This window comes from Stylophora pistillata, chromosome 4, assembly GCF_964205215.1.
Source record: "Stylophora pistillata chromosome 4, jaStyPist1.2, whole genome shotgun sequence".
NCBI classification, from domain to species: Eukaryota; Metazoa; Cnidaria; class Anthozoa; order Scleractinia; family Pocilloporidae; genus Stylophora; species Stylophora pistillata.
In genome coordinates this window covers 6,210,309-6,234,697 of record NC_142522.1, presented here as the reverse complement: position 1 = coordinate 6,234,697, position 24,389 = coordinate 6,210,309, and the positions used below count along the sequence as shown (strand labels likewise).

At 38.3% G+C, this 24,389-nt stretch overlaps 1 protein-coding gene across 1 annotated transcript in view; it reads right to left on the bottom strand.

Moving 5' to 3' along the window:
- Positions 1-24,389, bottom strand: part of LOC111346595 (uncharacterized) — a 47,760-nt gene that overhangs the window by 11,180 nt on the left and 12,191 nt on the right. Inside the window, exons 12-50 of the mRNA XM_088759202.1 lie at positions 23,666-24,094; positions 22,823-23,458; positions 22,060-22,368; positions 20,429-20,716; positions 19,785-20,189; positions 18,788-18,897; positions 18,313-18,604; positions 17,857-18,053; positions 17,300-17,475; positions 17,013-17,185; positions 16,528-16,608; positions 15,329-15,504; positions 14,697-14,769; positions 14,481-14,567; positions 13,866-14,122; positions 13,574-13,682; positions 13,109-13,330; positions 12,873-12,986; positions 12,381-12,461; positions 12,098-12,235; positions 11,147-11,397; positions 10,730-10,829; positions 9,873-9,974; positions 9,352-9,617; positions 8,990-9,095; positions 8,352-8,668; positions 7,894-8,035; positions 7,339-7,661; positions 6,593-6,734; positions 6,075-6,400; positions 5,281-5,434; positions 4,561-4,934; positions 4,164-4,302; positions 3,645-3,973; positions 3,294-3,432; positions 2,878-3,015; positions 2,435-2,675; positions 1,261-1,412; positions 361-592 (exon numbers count right to left, since the gene is read on the bottom strand). Of these exons, the coding sequence (XP_088615328.1) occupies positions 361-592; positions 1,261-1,412; positions 2,435-2,675; positions 2,878-3,015; positions 3,294-3,432; positions 3,645-3,973; positions 4,164-4,302; positions 4,561-4,934; positions 5,281-5,434; positions 6,075-6,400; positions 6,593-6,734; positions 7,339-7,661; positions 7,894-8,035; positions 8,352-8,668; positions 8,990-9,095; positions 9,352-9,617; positions 9,873-9,974; positions 10,730-10,829; positions 11,147-11,397; positions 12,098-12,235; positions 12,381-12,461; positions 12,873-12,986; positions 13,109-13,330; positions 13,574-13,682; positions 13,866-14,122; positions 14,481-14,567; positions 14,697-14,769; positions 15,329-15,504; positions 16,528-16,608; positions 17,013-17,185; positions 17,300-17,475; positions 17,857-18,053; positions 18,313-18,604; positions 18,788-18,897; positions 19,785-20,189; positions 20,429-20,716; positions 22,060-22,368; positions 22,823-23,458; positions 23,666-24,094 (8,326 nt within the window). The remainder of the gene's footprint in view (positions 1-360; positions 593-1,260; positions 1,413-2,434; positions 2,676-2,877; positions 3,016-3,293; positions 3,433-3,644; positions 3,974-4,163; positions 4,303-4,560; positions 4,935-5,280; positions 5,435-6,074; positions 6,401-6,592; positions 6,735-7,338; positions 7,662-7,893; positions 8,036-8,351; positions 8,669-8,989; positions 9,096-9,351; positions 9,618-9,872; positions 9,975-10,729; positions 10,830-11,146; positions 11,398-12,097; positions 12,236-12,380; positions 12,462-12,872; positions 12,987-13,108; positions 13,331-13,573; positions 13,683-13,865; positions 14,123-14,480; positions 14,568-14,696; positions 14,770-15,328; positions 15,505-16,527; positions 16,609-17,012; positions 17,186-17,299; positions 17,476-17,856; positions 18,054-18,312; positions 18,605-18,787; positions 18,898-19,784; positions 20,190-20,428; positions 20,717-22,059; positions 22,369-22,822; positions 23,459-23,665; positions 24,095-24,389) is intronic.

Sequence of the window (24,389 nt, the reverse complement as noted above, 5' to 3'; positions counted from 1 at the left end):
ACTAAAGTAGCCTACGATGTTACTAGCGATCAATAAAGGCAATGAACCTAAGGCTATTTGATCGTATATGCATCCACGGATAAATAAAAAGGGACCCTGTGACACTGTCAACTTTTTTTTAACGATTACTCCCACACTCAACTCATATTCTGTTATATAACCCAACACACGTTTAGGTTTGAAAATTCCATCTGCATTGTTGTTGCCATCTTTCTGTTTCCTTACGACATGACAAGCACGTAACAAGTCAAGGGCGAATGGAAGCTGAAATATTCCTTCTCCACAGCTTACCAGGATTAAAAGCACTTTCGTGTAAGGGAAATAAAAGTTTCTAGATTATTTCTGATCATAACACTTCACTTGCCTTTTCTGTCCTTGCAAGTTCTGGAGTCTTTTAGCTCGACTTCTCCTGTTATTCCATTCCTGACTGTTTCCCAGGATTTTGAGTTTCGTGTCTCAGTTCCACAGCCATATGACATGCGCAGTATCTCTTCCATTAAGACAGGGGAACTCCATATATTGAAACCATTCAGTTTACCAAGAACAGCTAGATCACTTTCGTTCAGTTCGGTGAAGCCAATTTTCATGGTCCCTGCAGACACAGGAAATACAATAATTTAACGTAATACAGTTTTCTCTACGCCTTTATATCTTATTATTGCTGGATACCTTTCTCAACAAATTTTGCAATTCACAATGTAACATCTTTGAAATGTGTCGGTATCAAACAAAATAAATCGAAGAAGGTCTCATTCCCTGAGATTCTACTATTCTCCTCCAATATTCCAATGAAATAGATACGGTTCAACGTACTCCACTTTCCGAGCTGTAGCCACTTGTCTTCAGCTCAAGAAAGTGTGTGCTTTATATTTTTCACCTTCCAAATCAACTTAAAAATAAAGGCTGAAAGTTTCTAAAGAGAATGTGGTGCTGCGTCGGTGGGGGTAACAAGATAATTGGTTATATCAACTAAGTTGATATTGTAAATTGTAAACGGTAATTTGTAAATGAAAAAGCTGACGTTTTGAGCGTTAGCCCTTCGCCATTCGTTCTGACGAAGGGCTAACGCTCGAAACGTCATTTTTTTTATTCGTTACGGTGGCCAATTTATAATTTCAACTTAGTTTATATAACCAATCAACTTGAAATAAGTATTTCCTTTTTTCTCTCTCTTTTCTTTTTGTCGCCCTTTGTTTCTTTTGTTTTGTTTTTCTTTAAATTCTTTCCACCTGCGAGAATAATTTGTCTTGTTGTTATTACCTGCCGTCCACAGTACAAAATTGGGTGCCTTGTCGCGACGTTCCTTAAAACTCCTATGACCATCTTTAAATACGGTTACTAGTCCGATCTTAGTGTCCAATAGCACACACACGTGATGCCACGTGTTGTCTGTCACGCCCATTAAATATTGACTGTGCATGAAAAATAATGAATAAATGAATTTCATTTGAAGGAAAAGTGTCTTTTGCAGACAAACCAATTTACAGAGAAAGTTGTTATTGATCTCTTCATAAACGTTGCACAAAGAAAGCAAGAAAACGCTCGTGAAGAGACATATAAGCTCTCTCTATCCTTCATAGCTTAACTCAAAAGTTACCTCTACCATTTTAAAATTGTTTTTAAAGTTTACTAGTTCCTATGTTTTGAGATTTCGTGGGGTAACTTAACGGTTCGAAATATGTATATAGATGAGCTGGAAAACACCCAGTAACCCATTCGCACAAGCCCGAAAGGTGGAAGTCATTTCGTGTGGATCCCACAAAAGCTTATGCTTTTCCTATGGCAAATTATCATAATTAGATTCAAGAGTATTACTTGTGTATTTCAGCGAATAGCTTCAACGGCTCTCCCAGCAATTGAAAATAAAGTGCCTTGGCCTTTTTTACGTTACTGACGAATGGTCAGGTTGCTAATCAAGTTGCGAAATGGCGTTATCCTTAGTCATTTTGAAGACGTTGTTCGAATGGTTAAGTTACTCTTTGCTACTTCAATACGCATCCAGTCGCACTATTTCACAAATTCTTGTTAATTGCGAACTCAGGATAATTAGATGTAGAAAGCCTCTGACGAAAAGTTATCACCAGAAACCGTAAGTAAGTCATCAAATTAAACTAACAAAAGTAGCTTTGAATCTTTTCCTCACTTATTCCTGGGGCAAGAAAACATGTGTATGTTTTTCAATCGACATGCTCAAGCGCCAATTTTACTGCCAAGCATGATGTAAGATCTACGCAGACATAATAGAGGCATTGCAGCGTCATTTTACAAAGTAGTGGGACAAAAAGTGACTTTTATTATTTCCAACTTCAAGTGCTTAGCTTGTTTAAAACTTTGAGGAAAATCAATCCATTGCTAATGAGCTATTCAATAAATAACAGGCTTCAGGTAACGAATTTTTAACATGTATAAAGTAAAAACAATAAAAAATCGGTACCTTCTTTGGTTTCCAAATAGAATATCAAAAGTGTTGTTACCGCAATAGAGCCCGAGGGCTAGTGTTTCATTTTGATGTGCTGATGCTGCAGTTCTATATTCAACAAAGAAACCAGCATTTTCAGTCTGTAACCAAAAGCAAATGGTAAATCCCCCTTTCGCCGGCACAATGTCTGAGAATGATACGTGGCCACGACTGCTCTCAGGGAAGTGGATCTCGTAGTTTCCATCGCCAATTATTCCTAAAGCAGAAAAAATACCAAAAAATAAACTCCCTCCTTCAGTCTTCAATCTCTGAGGAGACCGTCAAACCTTATCCAGGCGTATAGTTTTTAAAACGGAGCGAAATAGCAAATGGGGAAAAGGTATGGAATATTTTAGGGGAATTTGTATTTCATCGGGTAAATGAACTATTTTTTTTAACAATATACTAAAACAACCCACCTTCTTCATCAGCGTCACTACCTATATTAACGTCTGTACCCAGATAGATGTTGTCAAGATCTGCGTATTTCATTCTTTTCCATCCCCGTGCAATATTCCATCCGCAAGAGTCTATTGCTGCGTCGCACGGACGGTCATCTAACGAAATATAAAAGAACGCTAGGTAATTAACTATTGTATTCATTGGTAGTGGTGGTGGTACTAGAAGTGAGAGTTGTAATGGTAGCAGAAGTAGTAGCAGTAGTTATATTAGTAGCAGTAGTAGCGGTAGTAGTAGTAGTAGTAGTAGTAGTAGTAGTAGTAGTAGTAGTAGTAGTAGTAGTAGTAGTAGAGGTAGAGGTAATGTTTGCTGTTGTCATTCTTCCTGGAGTGCCGATAACGAAGCCATTAGGTTTTCCAGGATATTCCTTCATTACCTCGACAACCATACAGCTCTACTCGCATTGATATATGACTATACCAGGACACTGGTCGAAAGCGGATGAAGCGTGCTGTAATGGGTGGGTTAAGTTCATTATAAACAACAGAATTCCGGTCTTTATTTCCATCAAAAACCTGTATAAAAAAAATTAATAAGAAAATAGAAGAATAAAAAATCTCTAATTTGCTTTAAGTTTATACAACAAGAGGTTACCTCGTAGTGTCTGGAAGACCTCACATCTCGTTTGCAAAGGTAAAAGTGACATTAATACAGACTAAACATTGTTATAATGATTTCCTGATTCTTTATCTTAAAAAAAAAACAAACGAACTAAAACAAATGCCACCTTCGCTGCTGTATCTCCTTCTCCTCGATAGAAGTGGAACGTTTCACCATCCTCACTGTACTGCAGCTTGTATTTCGTTACCCACTGGCTGGTATCAGGTCTTCCTTGTGTAGCAACACGGGTCACATTATTATTTTGATCAAGAAGGTCAATCTGAAGCCATTGACTGGAATTATTATTGCCAGCCGACCAAGATCCTCTTGAACCTCCGGTTGCGTTATATTTCAGTCTTCCTTGCATGGCGGCATGAGCATTGTCCAGTTGGGAAGAAGAACTCAATTGGCCATCTGTTATTGTGCCATTTTCTATGCCGAGAGGTTCCAGACATTCTAAAGGTTTTATGAAAAAAAATTTTATCTTCAGAAGATCATGGTGCATGATTAAATTTTATTGTTGCGTGAATAAGCACCAAGATGCTCGACCTTGCAAACCACTTAGCATTTTAAACAATGACACGAAGTCGATCGCATAAAAGCGATGCATTTATTTTTAGCTTTTTAACTTGTCCTCCACTCTTACCTTTACAGCCGTAAAGCTCTATCCTCATTGACACGTGGTTAAACCAAGCTTGAGGTCGAAAGCGGACGAAGCGCGCCTTGATGGGTAGGTTTAGTTCATGAAAAACGATGGTGCCTCTATCTGAGTTACCATCAAACTCCTAGGAGAAAGAAGCGGAAAAGTGTTAATAACCTAATGATATAACGTGTTCCTTTAAATACTTTTGACACTGCCATTCAATCGGCAGTATGAACGATTTCTATCCTAATATCTGTCTCGAGGTTTTTATATTTTTTATTGATATAGGGGACAATAGCGGACGAATACTGGAATATATAACATAAAATACCAATAGGTAGACTACCAGATTACTTCGCAGATTACCGAAAACTTATTTCAACCCATGAGATTTTTTCACCTTGTCTATAATTGTTCCTCTTTCCTTGTAAAATTGGAGTCTAGCTTCATCGTTGCCATACTGCAACTTGAATTTGGTTACCCATTGGCTAGCATCATCTCTCCCCTGTGTTCCTACACGCGTAACTTTAGCGTACTGACTACCTAGATCCACCTGAAGCCATTGTTGAACATCATTTGTCTTAGCTGACCAAGATCCCACTTTAAAAAATTCTTTAAAGTTCAGCCTGGCTTGAGACGCAGCATGGTTATCATCCCAGATAGAAGAGGCTCTGATTTGTGCATCAGAGATTGCACCATTTTCCATGCCAAGAGCTTGTCGACAGTCTGATATGTTGATGGATGCTATGGGTATGAAAGACAGGGCCTGAGGGGCTTCAATGAAAGGTAAGGTGTATGCAGACAGCTTTGGTCTTCCCTACTTGTTGCTACTAATCTACATGTAAGATTCTCCGCTTCAAAAACAAAACTTCTAAATTAAATTTTTAATGCTGTTTCCCTTCCCTAAATCGTCAACTAAGTTGATTGAATCAAATCATCGTATTTTCCATTAGCTTGGTTTTGCAACAAAGAGAGGTTTGAGCAAATTACAATTACAGTGTATCTATTGAAAACGAGACCACCAACTAAAAAACGACCACTTGTAAGGCTATTTTTAATACGTAACAATTTAAAAATGTTGCGCGCACAACGTCTACATGAATGTAAATACAGTCCTTACCCCCACTGACATCTTCCAGACAACCATAGAGCTCTGTCCTCATAGAAACGTGGCCAAACCAGGCTTGTGGTCTAATTCGGATGTATCGAGCTTTTACTGGTGGGTTGATTTCATTATAAATAATTGTATCCCGGTCTCTGTTTCCATTAAAAAGCTGAATGAAAAAGCAGAAAATATAAACACGTGTTTTCAGAATTCCTCAGGAACAAAATAGAATTTAAATAGGTATAGGCATGGAGTGACGTCAAGGTGAATCTTTTCAATTTTGATCCCCTCTCCAGGCTATATAACTCGTTTTTGAAGTTAAACGCACCCAAAATTCACTTTGAATATTGCCATTTTTTTCAATTTTGTCGGCAGATGTTTGTGAACCACGAGTTCTGCTTCCCGCCATTTGGGTCGAACTTTGGGAATATTTTCAGAGGAAGGATCAAGTGGGTAACAGGGTCCAGATTGCTCTTCCAATATGGCAAGGGAAAATTTTCGCAACTCTTATGACACCAAAGTTCCTATAACCATTGGATCGTACCTTGCTACCCAGCTGGATAATTTAATTTTAAATGTGAACCTGATTGGCCATTGCTCCAGGTTGCGAACTGGATCAAAGCGTCAAATTCATTGATATTCTTCACGAAATAGTGAAACAGCTTCTTTTAAGGGACGTCCAAATTCGATATCGCGCTTCAAAGACTAAATAACATTTCCATAACAAAAAGATCACTTTCTAATGCTTAAACTCCCTTCCATACCGAAAAAGGATGCTAAGGGTTAAAATGTTAAAATGCAATATTGACCTTTTCTTTCGGTTTTCCAGCTTCCTTGTGCGGTTGGAAAATTTTACCATCATTGCTGTACCACAAAGTATACCTTGTCACCCATTGATCGTGCTTATTTCTGCCTTGTGTGGCTATTCGTGTAACTTTCATGCATGGAGTAAACAGATCAATCTGGAGCCATTGATTTCTATCATTAAATCGCGATGACCACGATCCTGCTTTCCATACCCTTTTATAGTCTAGTCTACCCTGCCAGGCGTCATGGTGTACATCCAAACGTGAGGAAGCGCTTATCTGTCTATTAGGAATTGCACCATTTTTCATGCCCAGAGCCTCCTGACATTCTGGTGGTATACCAAAAATTGACAGAAATAAGCGGTTTAAAACTGCCCATTATATAATGTGTATGACGGAGGCCTTACAAATCTCATGTAAGACTGAGGGCGAATAAAGAGTAGGGTCTTGAAAAAAACTGTAGAAAATTTGCTATCTACAAATGACTCTATACAATTCAGATGCATAATAACGTTGCCTACCATCAAGACAGCCATACAGTTCCACCCTCAATGATATGTGGTTCTGCCAAGACTCTGGGCGAAAACGGACGTATCGGGCATTTATTGGCGGATTCAATCCATGAAGAACAATTGTATCACGGTCGCTGTTTCCAGGAAATTCCTCAATTGGTGAAAGCATAGTAATTCGTGTGAAATTGAACAACAACTTATAAAAATAAAACCTAAATCTTTCACCTGAGCTCATAGAGATCTAAATCAATGTTTTCCGTTATTAAAAAAAAAAAAAAACTTTAAGTTATCCTCATTCTTACTTTATGTAATCAAGCTGATAGGGCGAGTTTTTCTATTTTTGCCACTTAAACAATATTAATATTAATATTATTATTATTATTATTATTATTATGTAATCAATAACTGAATGTTTAATCTTACAAAGTCTGACATCATCAAGCCGACTACAAAAAGACCCATTTCTTTTAAAAACGTTTCTCCTACGAGTGCAGCCACCCTTTATAAACCTTAAACTTGTAAATCCCTTTGAAGTGCAACGCAGTTGCTCGCGTGTTATCCATTGAACTCTCCAGTCTCAAATCTAACTTGCAAAGGACTTAAACTAACTTTATTAAAGGTGGAAAAGTGTGAGCAATGGCTGCAAACTTTTGTATTGGTTTTGTGGCTTAGAATTACCCTCTTAACCCAGACCCTATTTTTCAACTTTCGTAGTTAACGGAAGTATATCTCAAAGCAAGGTAACTTTCTCTAACCTTGTCTTCACCTTGTTTCTTGTAATACTGAAAATTAACTCCGTCGTTCCCGTATTGAAGCTTGTAACTAGTCACCCATTGGTCGGTGTCTTGCCCCCCTTGGGTGGCTATACCTGTAACTTTAGTATTGTTGTCTCCCAGGTCAATCTGTAGCCATTGGTTTCGATCATTTTTAGAAGCCGTCCAGCTTCCTCTCATGCTTCCAGATGCTTTAATTGATAGTCTTCCGCGGCTAGCGACAGAGTAGCCATTCCAGCTGGATGAGGCTCGAATTTGTCCATCTGAGATTATTTTGTTTTCCATACCCAGAGCTTTCTGGCATTCTATTTAATTATGGAGAAGACACATGCTTTTGGTTATAAAAATCAAATTCATGAACGACCTTTATTACTAATTTTTTATGAAATTTTATAACCTTTTTCGCACTTTCTTCTCTACTTCTATTTTGCTTTATTTTATTTTAGTTTTCCTTTGAGGATATATAAATATAGTTCAAGAAAAAGAGTTTCGCAGGGTATTTTTAACTTTAAATTGAAAAAATAGTGATTAACATACCTTTCTGATGACCATACAACTCAACTCTCATAGATCTCTGCCCAATCCAAGCCACTGGTTGAAAACGAATATATCTTGCTCTGATCGGTAGCTTGAGTTCGTGATGAACAACAGTGTCCTGATCCATGTTTCCGGCGAAAACCTACATTAGCAAAATGTCCACTCATAAAGAACCCCTTCTATTGAACGATACCCGTAGTGCAAGTTCAACATGTGGTAACGAATAGTGTTAAGCCACAGCGATTAGGCAACTTCGTTTCTTAACAAGTCCCTCGGCTGTTATGCTAGGATATCTTTTGTCTATGCTTAAGAAACTTTTAGGAACCGAAAACTGCAGAGTTATTCTGCCTCAAAAATACCAGCTAAATGAGTTATATCTTTTGGGGGTTGGTATTACTTAAGAAAAAAAATAACACGCGAACATTCAGAGTGATCAGCTCAGTTGATTTTGCACATACCTTAACTTTAGTGTGTCCAGGGTCCTTGTAGAATTGGAATTTCAGTCCATCGTTGCTGTACTGTAGCCTATATTTCGTTACCCAATGGGGGTAACGTCCGTTTCTACCTTGGGTAGCAACACCCGTGACTCTAATGTTTTTATTACGCAGATCAACCTGCAGCCACTGGCTGCTGTCCTTTGTGTCGGCGGACCAGACAACTGCGTTTAAGTGTAATCTGCCTAAACTGGTGGTATAATCTTCGTCAGTTGGTGATGTAGAACTGATTTGCGAGTCTAATATTTCACCGTTTTCCATTCCAAGGGGTTCGTTAATATCTAGAGGTGTTATCAATGTCGGACAGTTAAAAACGCTACATGCATAGATAAGCGTATCATTAAGTACCTATTTGACGGACATACATTCCCTTGGAGTAAAGTTCCTTTCAGAAGGGTGCGCTTCTCACTGGTTGTTCATGATTTGCAGAGTTTGAGTTGTTTCATTTTGTTTGTTTGCTTTTCTCTAATAAACGAAATGAGCTGTATGCAGATAGTAAAGAGTTCTGTGCAATGGAATAGTCGTCCGTAAGGCAGTTTGCACTCAGCATTATCCTGAGTAAATTTATAAACCTTAGTTTTTAAGTCTACGTGTACGCTCACCACTTTGTCTCCAAGAAATTGGGTCACAAGGCTCCTTAGAAAAGGAAACTTGTTCAATGGCGAGAAGTTGTCCACCAAACTCTTCATAAATACCCAAGAATTCAAGCTGTATTATGTTTAAAGAAAACGTTCATGCATAAGTCACAAGTACCGGGACTTTTTACTACATTTATGCTAAGGAAGTTTACTTAAATAGACTTAACTCAGTCTGAAAAAAATAAATATAAGATGCCGCTGAAATAGAAAGAAATAAACTTGTATACATATAGGTTAATGATCTTATTCAAGACGCATGAAAACGTAATTAAGCAATGATTTATTCTCATGAGTGAACTAATATCAACGAGATTATATTTTGGTACCTTTGCTTTGCTGTAATTGCTTGGCAACGGTATTTGAGTATAATTTATTGCACTTGCTACTTCATCCACAAAGAAGAGTAGTGTTGATAGGTTCGTTGTTAACGACTGCAGAACCACCTGTAACGATGTTTTGTAGCAGTTGGTCACACCAATGAAATACCATAAACGTAAGCACTTCCATTCGTCAGTGCTTATGGTCGGGGACAAGAGTGTATGAGAAATGTCAGATGCTTCAGCGCGAAGAAAAATAAAGGATACCCCTGGACCTAACAGTAACGTAAGAGATTACATGTAATTACTTTTAATTAATTAAATGTAACATCGATTTCACACATGAGGCATTCTCAATATGTTAAGAGTTGATGTCTGCACTTCAGTCACCAGTCCGTCACTCGTTCAATACGTCTGTCAGTTAGTCAGTTTTTGGGTGGGTCTCAGAAGGCCTCAATCAATCTAAACCTTATTACAACTTGTTAGCCTAAATTCAATTAAAAATCTCGAACTTGTCAATATAATCCTACCGTAATTTTGTAAATCTAGATTCGGCGCATGTTTTGAAAGAGTCCATCCTCCCCGAGTCTCCCACTCACACGTGTCCTCTCTGAAACTGCAGTCTGGACTCACTAAAGGTTGAAAGATAAGGAGGTAGCCTTAAACTAACTTACAAAACTACTAGAACTCAGTGGTCAAGTTTCGAGGTCTCGTGCCATCCATCAAACGCAATTTAAAGTATTTCTTTGGGCGTTTGGCTGACATTATTTAATAGTAAAGGTGTCTTTTTTAAAACAAAAAAGGGTTGAGTTCGGTACGTATATTTGTCAACAGAGTTTGTGCCATTACCAGATGTATACAAATCGACTTCAACTTTAAACCCCTTCAACTTTATAATAAACGCTCGTGGATGGATAGTGCAATACTCAGGGCTAAATCAATGTTGCTTTGAATCAGCAAAAATTTGTTTGGTCTGTGATTTGCTTATAGGCGTACGTATGCGGGTAACTTCATCCACTTTAACGTCTACTCATGAATTGCCATGTACCCTTTTGTAAAATGTGCCCAGGCTGTTCGCGCATGCAAAGTATGTTTTGCTGTTCGGGTGAACGGAAGTATAAACGGACAGACAATGATCACTGCGTTACAACTAAAATTTTCCAGCTGAACAGGTTACCAGATTTGCTGTAGTAAGGGGCTACGCTAAGTGCGCCACGAAGTTCGCTATTTTTGTCAATTTCATTAGAAGATCATTTAGAAAGGCCGCCTCGAAATATTTCAGGAGAGAAAAACTTGAACTGTAGCGATATTAAAAATTATTTTAAGCAATGCCTTTCCTGTAAATAAATCCTTGCTCTGTTTTGCCTCTATTCGTTTCAGTCCATACCTTGTGTAGTAATCTTGTCACAGTTTCCATCCAGCACAGACAAATCATCTATCGCAATGTCTCCTTCATTTCCGTCAGCAGTCGTCCCTTCTACAACAAACTTTGCAAACAAAATTTTAAAAATAATGCAATTTCCCATTTTCGTTAACGACAAAAATCTCTATTTTAGTTTAAAATACTGAAAAAGAAAAAACCAATGGTTGAAAAATGCTCACCACCAAGCTAACTTGAAGATCGGAGAAAAAAGTCAACCGGCCTGAAATACACTGATCAATATACATTTATCTACTTTTTCAGCTACTCAAGACAAACCTTCTCCAACTAGCTTTTCAAAAAATGTGTACAGTGCCTGCCAAAAATTTAAAATGTAAGTTGCAGACGAAAGCTATTGCAGTTTTCGAGCTAATTGCATCTTACCCTGTAAGCTCTGTCACTTATCAAAGAAAATTGACCAAATTTCCAGCGATCTCCTTGATCGCCTGACAGTCTCCAAACCAATGTCTCGGATTGATTAGTCTTCAGATAAAAGCTCAGATTCCCGATATCTGACCCATACATATGATACCAAAACTGAACACAGGTTGGTTCGTTGGGTTCTATCCAATCACTTAACAACCTCGCCACGTCCCCGAAGCGTTGCGGAGAAGCTTCGACATAAATAAACGAACCTATGAAATAAGAACTGTTCTTCATGTAAATTATGCCAAATTCCCTTTTCGTTCGTCAGTCTTAATGCGTAGATCTCAAGTACATTTTAAATCCTAAGCACAGGATATTAAAACGGAGTTTACCCCTCATTCATGGAAAAAGAATATTCTAAACAACCTTAGGTCGAGCAGAAAATATAAGCTTAAAGTCAAGTTTTGCGGAACTCTCAAGAGGGCTTATATTTGGCTCTAAAATAAGGATAACTTGCAATTACTATCCAAAATATGGGAATTTTCGAAGTTAATTGGTCTTCTAAACCTGCAGACTAAATTAGACCTCGTTTAAATAACCGACCCTAAGTGTACTGAAATAGGAAATTTAGTAAAAGCCGAGTAAAAGCAGCTAAAGAAACAAAAAAGTAGGGGAATGCGAGCGCAAAAAGCAAGTGCAAATTTAAGAGATCACCTAGGAATGTTGGAGTGACTGTAAAACAAAAGAAATTAAAAGCAAAATTGTATTATCCAACGGTACGACGGCTCCAAAGGAAACGAGAAAGTAACTTTCCCAACACAGAGTTCATTAGGAGAATTTGCCATCGCTCCAACGTGAGCCTACTGTACCATGTAAAACAAGTTACGTAAGGAGATTATATAAGATGCAACTGTTTTACCCTGATTTATATAATATGTATTAAAAGGTACATTTCATTTTGTTTCTTACCGTCCTTGCTAAACGTGCTATGATCATAACTTGGCCCAGTTTTCTCCGTTGGTGTCTCACCCGAGGCCATGGTCCATTCGAAAGTGGTGTTCATATCCGGATTAAGTTGACACAAGTCATTTTCGAAATTGCAAAAGCCTGTTTGAGGTAACAGCAGTTAGGAAAAATATCTAACAGGTTGTCATGACTCGGTCTTATTTTATCTTCGTTTCCATAATGCTACGGTAACAGGCTACCGCTTACACTTGTGCTCTATAGTTGGTAGTATTCTTCTCGGACTTACTTCTGAAGGATTCACATCTTGTTGGCCTTTTTGAGTTGTTTGAGGAACAAGCTAAGTCGTTAAGGTGGCATTCCCCAGATCCTGCAATGCAAATTATCGACTATGAAATACGTTACTGTCAAGCTCCAAGGATTAATTCCGCAAACTGCTGACGACATAATTACTTATTGTGAATTTGGTTCCACGTTGAAGAAAGCTTTCCTCCTCAATAAAATCTCACTTTTCTTCACTAGTTCATAAGAACTCGATCAAGATAAGAATTTACATATTGAACGCCTCTTGCAGTTGGAACATTTTAGAAACATCTCTTGCGTATAACGTTGGTACACTCGTAGATAATAACCTTAGCTAATTTTATGAAGAGGCAGCTTTTATCTCTAACGCCTCATGATCATATCTATTTGTGGCTCTCATAGCTTATTTTATGATCTTTCGGCAATAACTTCCCAACGACGAAATCAAAATCAAACAAGTTTTTTATGCCTTACTCACCGCATACTGACGGAGTGTTAGTTCCATCCTTGCAGAAAGGCTCTCCGAGACAAGTCTCTGACCAAGAGATGCATGATCCATCAAGGCAGTGATGCTTAAAGGGACACTTATTTCCTGAATGCAGTAATTCAAAACTACGTTGAAATGCAACTCAGCATAAAAAGATAGGAAAAGCAAATAGTGAGTGGAAGAATAATAATTGTTGGTTGAATAATGGCAGAGGCACATTTACTCACGGCAGTTATTTTCATCGTCTCCGTTAGAACAGTCGTTTATATCGTTACATACAGCTGATGCTGGAAGACATTTTCCATCCAGACAAGCAAACTTATTGGAGGGACATTCACAATCATCTTCATCTGAATTATCGGTGCAAGCAAAATCGCCATCACATCGCAAATTTTTCTTAACACATTCACCATTCTTGCATTGAAATTGTTTATTCCCGCAACTAAAACCTAAAAATACAATGAGATTATTATAAGCTACTGAAATAAATTATATGATTTTTCATTTCTCTCCCTTTATGATGCATGCAAATTCAGTACATTCCTTTATAACTTAATTGTATTTAAATAATTTGTGATGTTAGAGGTATTACTTTTTCAGTTTTAGGGTAACATATTTTGTCATGTTCAAAACCAGCGGGGAAAAAAAAAAAGAGAAGAGAACGCAAAGAAAAGAAGAGCGGTAAAAGTAACCTGGTTTTGCAAAGTGAGGCAGCAAGCCACATTTCTCGGTCGTTACAATCACGTTCTTGATTGATGCATTTACTGGGTCGTGAAGAAAGCCCTCTCCCTCAAATGTAATCTAGAAAGAGAGAAAACATTAAGTGCGTATCACTATGAAATTATATGAAAATTAAAATAATTATAGTTATAATCTATGAAATTATTCACTAGCAATTATCAAAAGATTAGGTATAAGTAAATTTACCCCCCCAAATAAGTGGAGAATTCTATCCAATAAGGTTTACCATCATAACTTACTTACCTGAACTGCTGTGGCGCCTGGCCAAGAGATCTCCGCCGCGGACCACTCAGTACCATGATATCCACTAAGCTGCCATGCTAACATCGGCTCTTTTTTACTTGGCTCTCGAAGCAGAACTTTCAAAGTTGACTTTGATTTAACAGGCATAAGGAAAGTGAACCGTAAGCACAAGCCAACGACTTCATGAAATGGTTTCCATGGTAACAGTGGACTATGTAGCTGCGCTTTGTAAGAGCCGTTAATGTATACAAAACCATCTGGGATAAAAATTGTACAATAAATTTCCTAGCATGAAATATTTTTTTTAAAATTATTAGTAGCGTTATTTTGACCCAAAAGATTCTGATAATGGCCTTCATCTATTCAGATCTCTTTAATTTCAGCCCTATCATTCAAATATAACTTCTATTTATAATTACTCATTTCCTTCACGGAGCGGTTTTTGGGGCAGTGATATATTATAAGGATTATTCTTTGCTTGAAGAAAAGGCAAGTCAATTTTAAAAAACCTAACCGCTCCTCACAGTACTGCCTTTCTTTTTTTTTGCCTTTTATTTATTTATATATATATTTTTCACCAATTTAGGTTACACAGATATTTCATCAATTTCCTACCTGGCGAGAGTTTCCACTTGGAGTTTTCATCAGGGATGGTCCAATCACACTTTCCAGACTCGAAGTAGCATTCCTCTAGCACCACCGCTTTTGAGGAAATATGAAATTTTAATTATCGTCGTTTGCGAGGGTTTCCGAGCAATACGGTGGATTCACACGATTATTCTTCCTATTTGCGATAGTGCAAAAGCAGAAGCAAAATATATATGCAGATACCTTTTAGGTTTAATAGTGCCAAAACTCGCTCCTCGAGAATTCCATCTGGATTTTCCACAAATGAATGGCTGACCTAAAAACAAACAAACGGTATGTGTTAGATGCGTCTTCAAAACAATACAATGTCCAGTAATGTAACACGCATGCAACACTTTGTTTCATTTTAACGGTTGTGTTCTTATTGAATGAATTATTCGTAGTCGGCCAACCTAGCGAATGCACAAGAAATGGTACCCTCATTTGATTCAAGAAGTAATCACTCCCGGAGAAGGCCACAACGTTTCGATTAAATAATGCTTTTACAATTTAAGTGAGGGGGTCGACAAACTTTTAGATAGTTAGACACTAATGTGCACGTGTATTTTTTTTATATATATGAATATACCGTGACAGTTTCGTCAATGGCGAGGGGTAAATTAAAACACGAATAAAATTGAAACAAACCAGTAAATAACAACAAACCTTCACAATTTCAAAAGTTTATCATTCATTTTATAGCCTTTTGCTTCAGTAGGATTCTTTTCAAATTCTACAAATGAGCGTACATTGGTGTCGTGTTCATTTGTTGCCATAAATGTAGTACGAGTTATTTAACTTAAATAATGACAGCTACTTAACTGACAGCTACTCACCTGCACAGTAAAATTTCCAGGTTGACTAATCGTGTTAAAATCTGCCTCAAATGATGTGTTAACACAGGACAGGCTCACTGCTGAGTTCACTGTTACATTTTGTCCAAGGGCCGAGATGTTCAGTTCCAGTGGGCAACCAGGACAATAGACTCCCTCACAGCAAAACTTGTAATATCCTATAATTTGATCAAACATGCTGTATGATTGACATATTGTATAGTCTACATCTTTTCTTCGCCAAACTGCAACTTGTGAAAACAGAATCATCAATAACCTCTCAAAATTTGAATGAAAAAAGTCCCCTTAGCAAGTTTAAATGCTAACCCATTGTACATCTCTCATACAAGGTAATCCTTTAACCACGCATTCCTAGTCACATTTAGTTCCTAGAGGAATCGTCAAATGTTCAAGAAAAACTGGTGGTGTTCCGTCTCAGCCAAGAGACTCATCAGATACCTTTGTGAAAGGTACTCTTTAATTGGCATGTTGCTCAAATGTCACGTAATACCGACAATTCATTGAAGGACGTTTTCAAGCACATGATGAGAATTTATATAGTGAAACTGTAACAAAGGAAACTAATTTTTTCCTTTTGTTTTCTTTTTCCTTTTTTGTTTTGTTTTTAACAAATGGTAAACACCACAGCGTACACTACTGAGTTATGGATGCACGCGGGAGGTTGCTAAGCACGAAAGAAGCATAAGAGTTTCCCAAGTGCATCCATAACTCACTAGTGTACGGTGTGGTGTTTACCATTTGTTTTATAACATAACATTGATACATTGTAGCTAAAAGAGTTCCCTTTTATTTAACAAATCTTACGTGACCAGAAAAAACAAGCGCGCGCGGAAAAATAGTCTTTGCATTTGCTCACGTCAGCAGCGTACACCCATGGGCAAATGGGAGACGCTAAATTGACCAATCAAAGCGCGCGCTTTACTTTGGCTATGTTATAATTTCTTTTGTAACTTGGACATCATCACTGTTTTGGTAACAAGTTTGGCCGCCATGACTTAGTGAGAACGTAATTCTCTATGAGCCTGTTAGTGCCATTAAAACATAACGAGATCCTCCTTGATATTACCAGGTCCTTTAGAGGGGTTGCCTTCCACGTGATCAGCCAGATCTGACCTGATCCCGAGCATTTCAACATAATTGAGATAATTTTCCGAGATGAAGGATGATATCAAGAAACCAACCTGTTACAAGTAAGTGAGACCCAACGAAGGCAGAGATCGATGTTTCGTGATTCTTAAGTGTCATTTCTAAATTACGCGTTCCTGTTGAGGAGAAATGAAATTGTACTTCATAGCGAATTACGTTACAATCAAGAGTTATGACACGTCAATCAAGAAAGCATTGAAAATTAGGACATTTGTCTCTTAATGAATACTTTTTTGTCATTTTACTCAGAAGCAAGGAACAAAAGAGATTTCATCAGCTTCTAGGAGAAGTTATGAGCTTCAGGTTAGTAATTGGGATTCTGAGTCCATGAGAGAGTTATAAAAAAGAACTCGTTTTAGTAACCAGTCCGTTTTATTTCTGCGCATGCTTCTTTGTCTTCTTATTTTTGTTTCGAGTGTGAGTGCTTTTTGTTCGTGCATCTCTCCTTAATTTTTTTTCCTTTCTGGTTTCTTTTTTTTTTTTTTTTATTGACCAAATCAACGAATCAGAATTTCCTCACCCGGTTTGGTCCAAAAAAGTCTTTCTCCTCTAATGGGCCGTTCATATTCTCCATTGGGTTTACGCATACCCACAGATATGTGGTCGTTGCCACCTTTTTCTCTTCCGAAGATCACCATTCGATGAAAGCGACACTTTTCAAGGACAATTGGCTGAGACGCTTGCTCTGGGTACCTTCAATAACAAAGTGATTAGAAGATATCAGTCTAAAGACAGAAAAAAAAATTCACAAATATAATCCCATGCACAAAAGCATGCTTATTGATACACTGCTCGCACATTACTTACTTGTCCCATTGAAGATAGCTAGTCCCTCTCTTAACATAGATAATTGGTTGGGTCTTCACACTTTTCCCGGATTCTTTTCCAACTATTTCGATGCCTTTCTCTGTAACATCGTGCTTCCATAACTCGCACATATCGTCGCAAGCCACATAAAATGTGTAATTTCCGCTCAGAGGAACCTGAAACAGGTATTTGATAAAATAAAATAAAAAATCATGGCAATAACAATATGAACAACAGCAACATAACAACGAACTTAGTTTCAATATGTTAAAAAAGGCATGATTACAGCGTTTTCTTTTATACTGCCTTTCATTTTACATACTCCCTGTTTTGCGAAAGGAAAAGCGTAGCTAATCGATCGGGTGAGAGTAAAAGTTGCTTTGGATTACATTTAGCGCAAAAGCTTGATAATCTAACAACCCTTTTGGTGCACTCCATTTGAAAGAATGAATGTAAAAATACCATTTCTATGTTACTAATAATATGTCAATAAGCTGGACAAACATTAAAGGGAAGGGACTTTCTATGACAAGATGTGCCTTTTTCGGAGAGTTTACCTGTAGGTAGCTTGTCAGTCGTTGAACATAGTTCTCCGCCAGATTTATTGGCGCATTAAAATCTCGCAAAATAATTCGGCTTTCAGGTGACCCTTGGATAAGAGGATGCTCACGCATAGATGTCGCCTTTTTGGAGTCATATTGATGTTTATTGTACCATCCTTCACGCAAAACTCCGTGTACCTCTCTCGTCGACTCTACATCAAGTCAAACATTGAATATGTCAACTATCACAAGTTAAGCGGAGTAGCCTCAAAAAAATATATCTTACGTCTATTTATGTTTGCAAAAATCCAAAGAAAATTCCCATATCTTTTTATATTAACGTATTACAAAGCAACTGTGATATCTGCTATCATAAAATGTAAAATAGGCCCGGTTAGCTTCATTCTTTCCCTTACCAAAAAAGCGTGTAGGCCAAAAGAAAAATATTGAAGAAATTTTCTAATAACTTACCAATTGTTTCCACGACGATATGGCAGAGAACTAGTGTGACATTATCACCCGTCAACGTTATTTTCACTTGATTTCCGAGCGCGGGTGGTGAGCAATGAAATGTGAATTCCTTTGTTGTTCCATCATATGCCATCGATTTGTAACATGTTGGAGACAATCCAGTTTTACTGGATGACACACCTATACTGATGATTCCATAGTCTCGTGGACAGCAATCGGTTTTGTCAGTAATTGAAACCGAAGCGACATACAGCGGTTTGTCAAGGGCTGCTTGCCACCAGGGATTTGACTCCTAAACCGACGACAGCGTAAAAAGCAATGTAGAAAAAATGGGGCAAAAATTTTGGTCATACCGGAACAAATAATATTCTAGACCATACATTGCTACAGCGTTCAATCCGAAAAAGAGGAAAAACTCAGCAACATATTTAACATGCAAGTTTAACAACCAAGGACATTTTGTACAATTACTTACCTTCAAAGAACGAAAGCACGTAGAGTAGGATCGATCTATGGCCAGGATGGGTTCAAAGGGCTGAAAAATGCTTGAACTTCCTATCAAACCCCGGTTTGACAATGATTCTTCTACAATGCAGTAGATATCACTGTTATATTTGGCAGAAGAGCCCCACAAGTGATACAAGTAGAGACGTTCGCTAAATCAAAGCTATTCCTTAACATGGACGAAAATACATAGTGAGGATCAGTTGACACGCTAAATATTTCTGGTGAATGTTTGGTTTATTGGAGCTCGCCGTAGAGCTTAAGAAAAGGTGAATCATATGGAAACGACTCACCCAATGAGATGGAAGCCCTGCGATTTTATGGAAGGTATGGCTTTTTACATCTGTACAGGTCATCACCTAACTAACATAAAGCTATTTGAAGAGAGAGGGTCGCCCAAACAGGAAAGCTTATACACTGCAATGACTCTTGCGTGAGTCTTGCGTGAGTCTTGCGTGAGTCTTGCGTGAGCTAACCGCCTCCCGGTTAGCTCATTAGATAGAGCGCTGGACTGTTGAGCGGGAGGTCGAGGGTTCGAGTCCCGGCCGGACCAACACTCAAGGTCTTAAAATAATTGAGGAGAATATGTTACCTTTCTATAACATCAAGAAATAGATATTCTAGTCTTCTCGGATAGGGACAAATAAATGGAGGTCCCGTCTCCTGCAGGGTTAGGGGTAGGAGACGTTAATTTCCCACTCACGAGATTATTATGTAATGGATGTCCTCCCCGGGGATGGGATGGGTGCGTTAGGACAGCAGGTCCACATCAGCTATTACAGCTACCAATTAATAAACCTGCTTAAACAAATAAATGAATGAAAAAAAAAAAATGCGTTTCCTCAATTGTTCGTTGGTGAACGAAAATTAGGAAAAAAAACTATCAAAAAAAGAAAACTAATAAATGATTGCACCAAGCAATTTCAAATCGTTATCATGAGACTATGGAGATTACCACGGCAACTCACCAGCTTTTTTCTGACACAGCGGGTACCTTTTTAATGTACATTCACCACTCCTTATTCCAGATGAGCCACCTGCCAGATAACCACAACTGCGAGTGCTTTGAATTGGTATTGGATATCCCGGCTTCCACAACGAGTAATTTAGTGGGGTGCCGTCAATCCATGTCCATTCATCCTTGCTTGACAGGCCAATGAACAAACTGTTAAAATTTGATTGGAAGCGTCTGATTTCGTCTAATATATTGGAGAAAGTGGCTCTCAAACCTTCACGAGCTATCTTGGCCAAGGTCCCACCGTCTCGTTTGCACCGCTCTAAAGCCTGTTGCCAATTAAGCGTACTTGAGGGATTTATAGAAAAGCAACCACCACGAAGGGGGAAAAATCCCGGACGACACCATGATTGTGATACTTAAAAGGGAAGAAAAACAATGCTGTCAAAAGAATCATCCCAGGTATTTATTGCTATACACGCCACAAATATAAGAGAATGGTAATCGCAAATGCTCTGCTTCCAGTCTCAAGATTAAGCCTACTCACTCGGTAAAAATTTCTTTATTGTTATTGCTTGAAATTTGGTGTCAATATTAAACTGTATAAATGTAAATTAAACCATTAAGTGCGCAGATTTCAAAAGAGATTTTATCCACCTCTAAAGGTGTAAACACTGTTTGCCCAAGGCCCTCCTTTGCCTTCCTCACTGCAATTATTACTCTTGCCATACTTGTCAAAAGTTTCTTCTGCTGTTGCACTGGACAAGCACCGCCCACGGTTTTGTACTGCAAACATTTGGAAACCTCTTTTGCGTGCCACAATCGCACACTTTTCAACTGCGTTTTGGCGTGCTCTGTAATTTCCATCCAACACTGGGTCTGTTCCTTCAAGGTCCGGAATAGCATGATAAAAAATGTCTCTGTAGCACCCCAGATATTTATAATCTATTCGATTAAAAAAAAATTAAGTAGTTATTAACCGACTTTTTATTGAACAAAGGCTGATAGTTTCGAAAGAAACTTTTAGGGGCTGCGTCGGTGGGAGCAACGAAATAATTTGGATATATCAACAAAGTTGAAGTGGTAAATTGGCCACCGTAACGATTACAAAAGCTCACGTTTCGAGCGTTAGTCCTTCGTCGGAGCGAATAGAGGAATTGTGGGTTGTGTGTGCTTTTAAAGGCAGAGAATGGAGCTACGTTATTGGTGGGAACATGGCAACGAGTAAAAAAAGAATAAATTAGTGGAATGAAAAGCGTTCGTTGATCCATGTGGGATTTAGACTGCCGGTTTGAAAGATGAGCTTTTGTTCAAGATTTTTACGGCTTTCCGTGCTACCTAAGTGTAAGGAAAGAACGCAGATTGCCATATGTTGCTTAGAATAATTAGGTAAATTAAAATGTCTAGCGACTGGTTTCGATGTGTCCTTGTCATTCCTTTCGACGCCTCGAAGGTGTTCTCGGAATCGGTCACCTAGTCTTCTGCCTGTTTCGCCGTTGTATATCTTTTTGCAATAAGTGCAAGTTATGCAGTAGATTACATTGGCGGAGGTGCACGTGAAGTGCATTGAACAGATGAGTGACAAGTATTGAACAGATGAGTGACAAGCTTGGTATTGATCAGATAATATTCGAAAATAGGTGAAATGCATCGCTAAAAAGTCGGTTTAGCGAGAATATTTTACCATACCGCAAGGATCCGAAGAAAGCATGCAGCGAAAGCAATCGCTTGTCCTTTGAAGGTCTGGGTAAAAGACTGAGCAAAAGCGGCAAAATATATAAAATACTACTTGTAAGGAGCGAATATATGGCACAAAGAGAAAGCTTTCGAAGCAAATGATTAATGTCTGTGAAGTCTCTCGAAGTTCCATGAGTAGTTGTAGTCAAATGCCTCTTATTTCACTAAAAGGGGAAATACTCTTCGTAAATCATTAATTTTTTTAATATAAAGTCTTCTTTAAAAGTATACATAAAGTCATGGAACAAGGAGAGTTTAAAGATTCCAAACAGCAAAACAACCTCCTGAAGGTCAAAACCTTAAACCTTTGAAACGAAATCTGCTATTTCATGTCTTTCCCAACAACTCTGCCTTCTACTTGTGACTTAAAAAGATAAACACTCCTCTTTAGCCATCACGTGCCCATTTGCTTGATGAATTAGAATTGCTCGAAAAATGTTGTTGAATTAAATAAGGATTTTTTTCCAAACATAAGAGAAGAAACCCACAAAAATAACATTACGGGACACCAATTTTTAGATGGAGATGCTGCGTTCATCAAATCGACCAACCTTTAATAATGTAAACATCGTTTGACCAAGGTCCTCCTTCGCCATCGCTGCGACAATAAGTGCTCTGGCCATATTTGTTGAACGTTTTTTCTGCTGAGACACTAGCTGCACACCATCCACCATTCTGAACTGCAAACATGCGAAAGCCCCTTTTATGAGCTGCGAGGGCACACTTTTCGATCGCGTTTTCACGGTTCAGGTAAACACCGACCAATAAGGGGTCAGCTCCTTCTAATGTTGGAATTGCACGATTGTATGTGTCTCTATAACATCCCACTCTTCCGTGATCTGGTGAAGTCACTGATGAGACTACCGATACAAAGGCATGGAATTAGAATTTATCTTCAAAGTCAACAACCTAATTCTATAATTTGCGGCTGAGCTATACCAGGAAGAAACCTATAAAAGACACCAGGTTGTTGAGTTGAGTTGAGTGAAGTGTTATCCTAATATGTTTAAAGGACCGCACATTACAAAATCACATAAAGAGGTTTCTCCAAACTTGTAAACGTTGCAAGAACAAGTGGTTTATAACAAGTATGTACTCATGCAGCTGACTTTCAAGCAATGCTTACAAGGGCAGGTTAAATGAATCAAAGAAATAGACAGAAGAAAAGTGAGACGTAACGGCGCTACTCCGAGAAACACACCAAGGTCAATTATAACGGAAATTGATCGGTTCCTGAACCAATATCACTTGAGATAAATTTTAACTATGTAAGACAACAAGCTCCAAACAGAGACATTTATCAAACATGCTTACTGGATTGATTGCATCTTGTCTTTATCTTCATAATTTGATCCACCGACAATGCTTGATCGTAGAACTGCAAGCAGGAAACTTTTCCATAAAATTGCATCTCATGGTTGTTAGACGCTCCTATAGTAAGGTTTCCTTGAGTTGCCAATTCCACGTTTGTTCCAATAGACTTGTTCATAACCATGCTCTCATTCACCCACACAGACGCAACGCCAGCGCGAATATCGTACGTGGTCCCCACAAAATTCCACGCGTTTACTTTGATAACACCTTCTATACCTAATATGTGAGTCTTAGAACGATCCCTGACCATATAACGAATTTCAAGTCCCAAGGTCGAAGGAAAATACCACATCGAGCAACCATACTCATATATCAGACCAGCACGAGAGGCAGAGGCGTCAGGGTGCACCCATGCAAAAACACTCACCGAAAACCTTGTATCAAGTTCTCCCCCATTTTCAACTTCCACATAGCTGTTATTAAAACCGCTGATAAGAAAGGAGCCAGCTGGATCACCAAAGGGACCTGTCGCCGGCATAATGTTATTGGAAACTACTTTGGTGGCTCCATTTGGACTATGGTCAACAACTCTATCGCTGCGATGCGTTGAAAAAAGAGCTACGGGCAGGGGAACATCTTGGAAAATAAACAGATTTGCGATATGTGAAAACCTTTTTTCCATGGACTTTCAAATGAATAGAAAAAAAAAAAATACGCTGCGTTTATAACTGTTGCAAGAAGATTGTTTGTTTCTCTCTATTACGAGAGGTGTTCATAGACCAAGCATTGTAAAGGGCTATAGATAAACCAGTTTCTTTATAGACCAGCAACTAAAACACATACCTAACGGTTCTTCGCAAATAAATCCATTACGGCTCGTGCAGGGTAGATCGTTCCAGCGCCATCCGTATCCAGCCCAGTTTGAACTCCATCCAATTGCATTTAAGAAGGCTCCACACCTACCATCACCGCTCGGTTCCGTCGGGCCCCATAGATTTATATTACTCGTTGCATTATCATCATCTATCCAAACCCAACGCAGCTTGCTATCAATTCCAAGGGTAAGACCGCGGTATTCTTGCTTGAGTTGTTTCCGCTGATCTGCAAGGGCCTTTAATTGCTCTGCACTATTAACTATAGCGATTTCGCTCTTCTGCTTGTGACATAAGTTCCTGGCAAACCGCCACTGCTTAGATGATTGGAAATAAAACATGAAACATGATTTTCCTAGTTTGTACCAGCCAGGCAAACATCCAGAATTAGAATGGCTACCTACAAAGAAAATAGCTCATTGGTTTTTCTCTTTTTTATCTGCAGCTTTCCATTTTACTGGTAATCATTCTGTTTTGACAAAGAAGAAAATTGAGTTATCTTATTGCGACAAATGGTTCATGTGGATAGTTAGACACTTAAGAATAACTCCTCGTTTGCCTCCTTTTGATAGAAAATTTCCGTTTTTAAACGAGTGAAATTTTTATTTTAAAAGTTTGATTGAAATTTCAGTGAAAAAGTTTGGAAATAATCAAGTACACAGCTCGCCATTAATTGAATACAGGTGGTCTTCAAT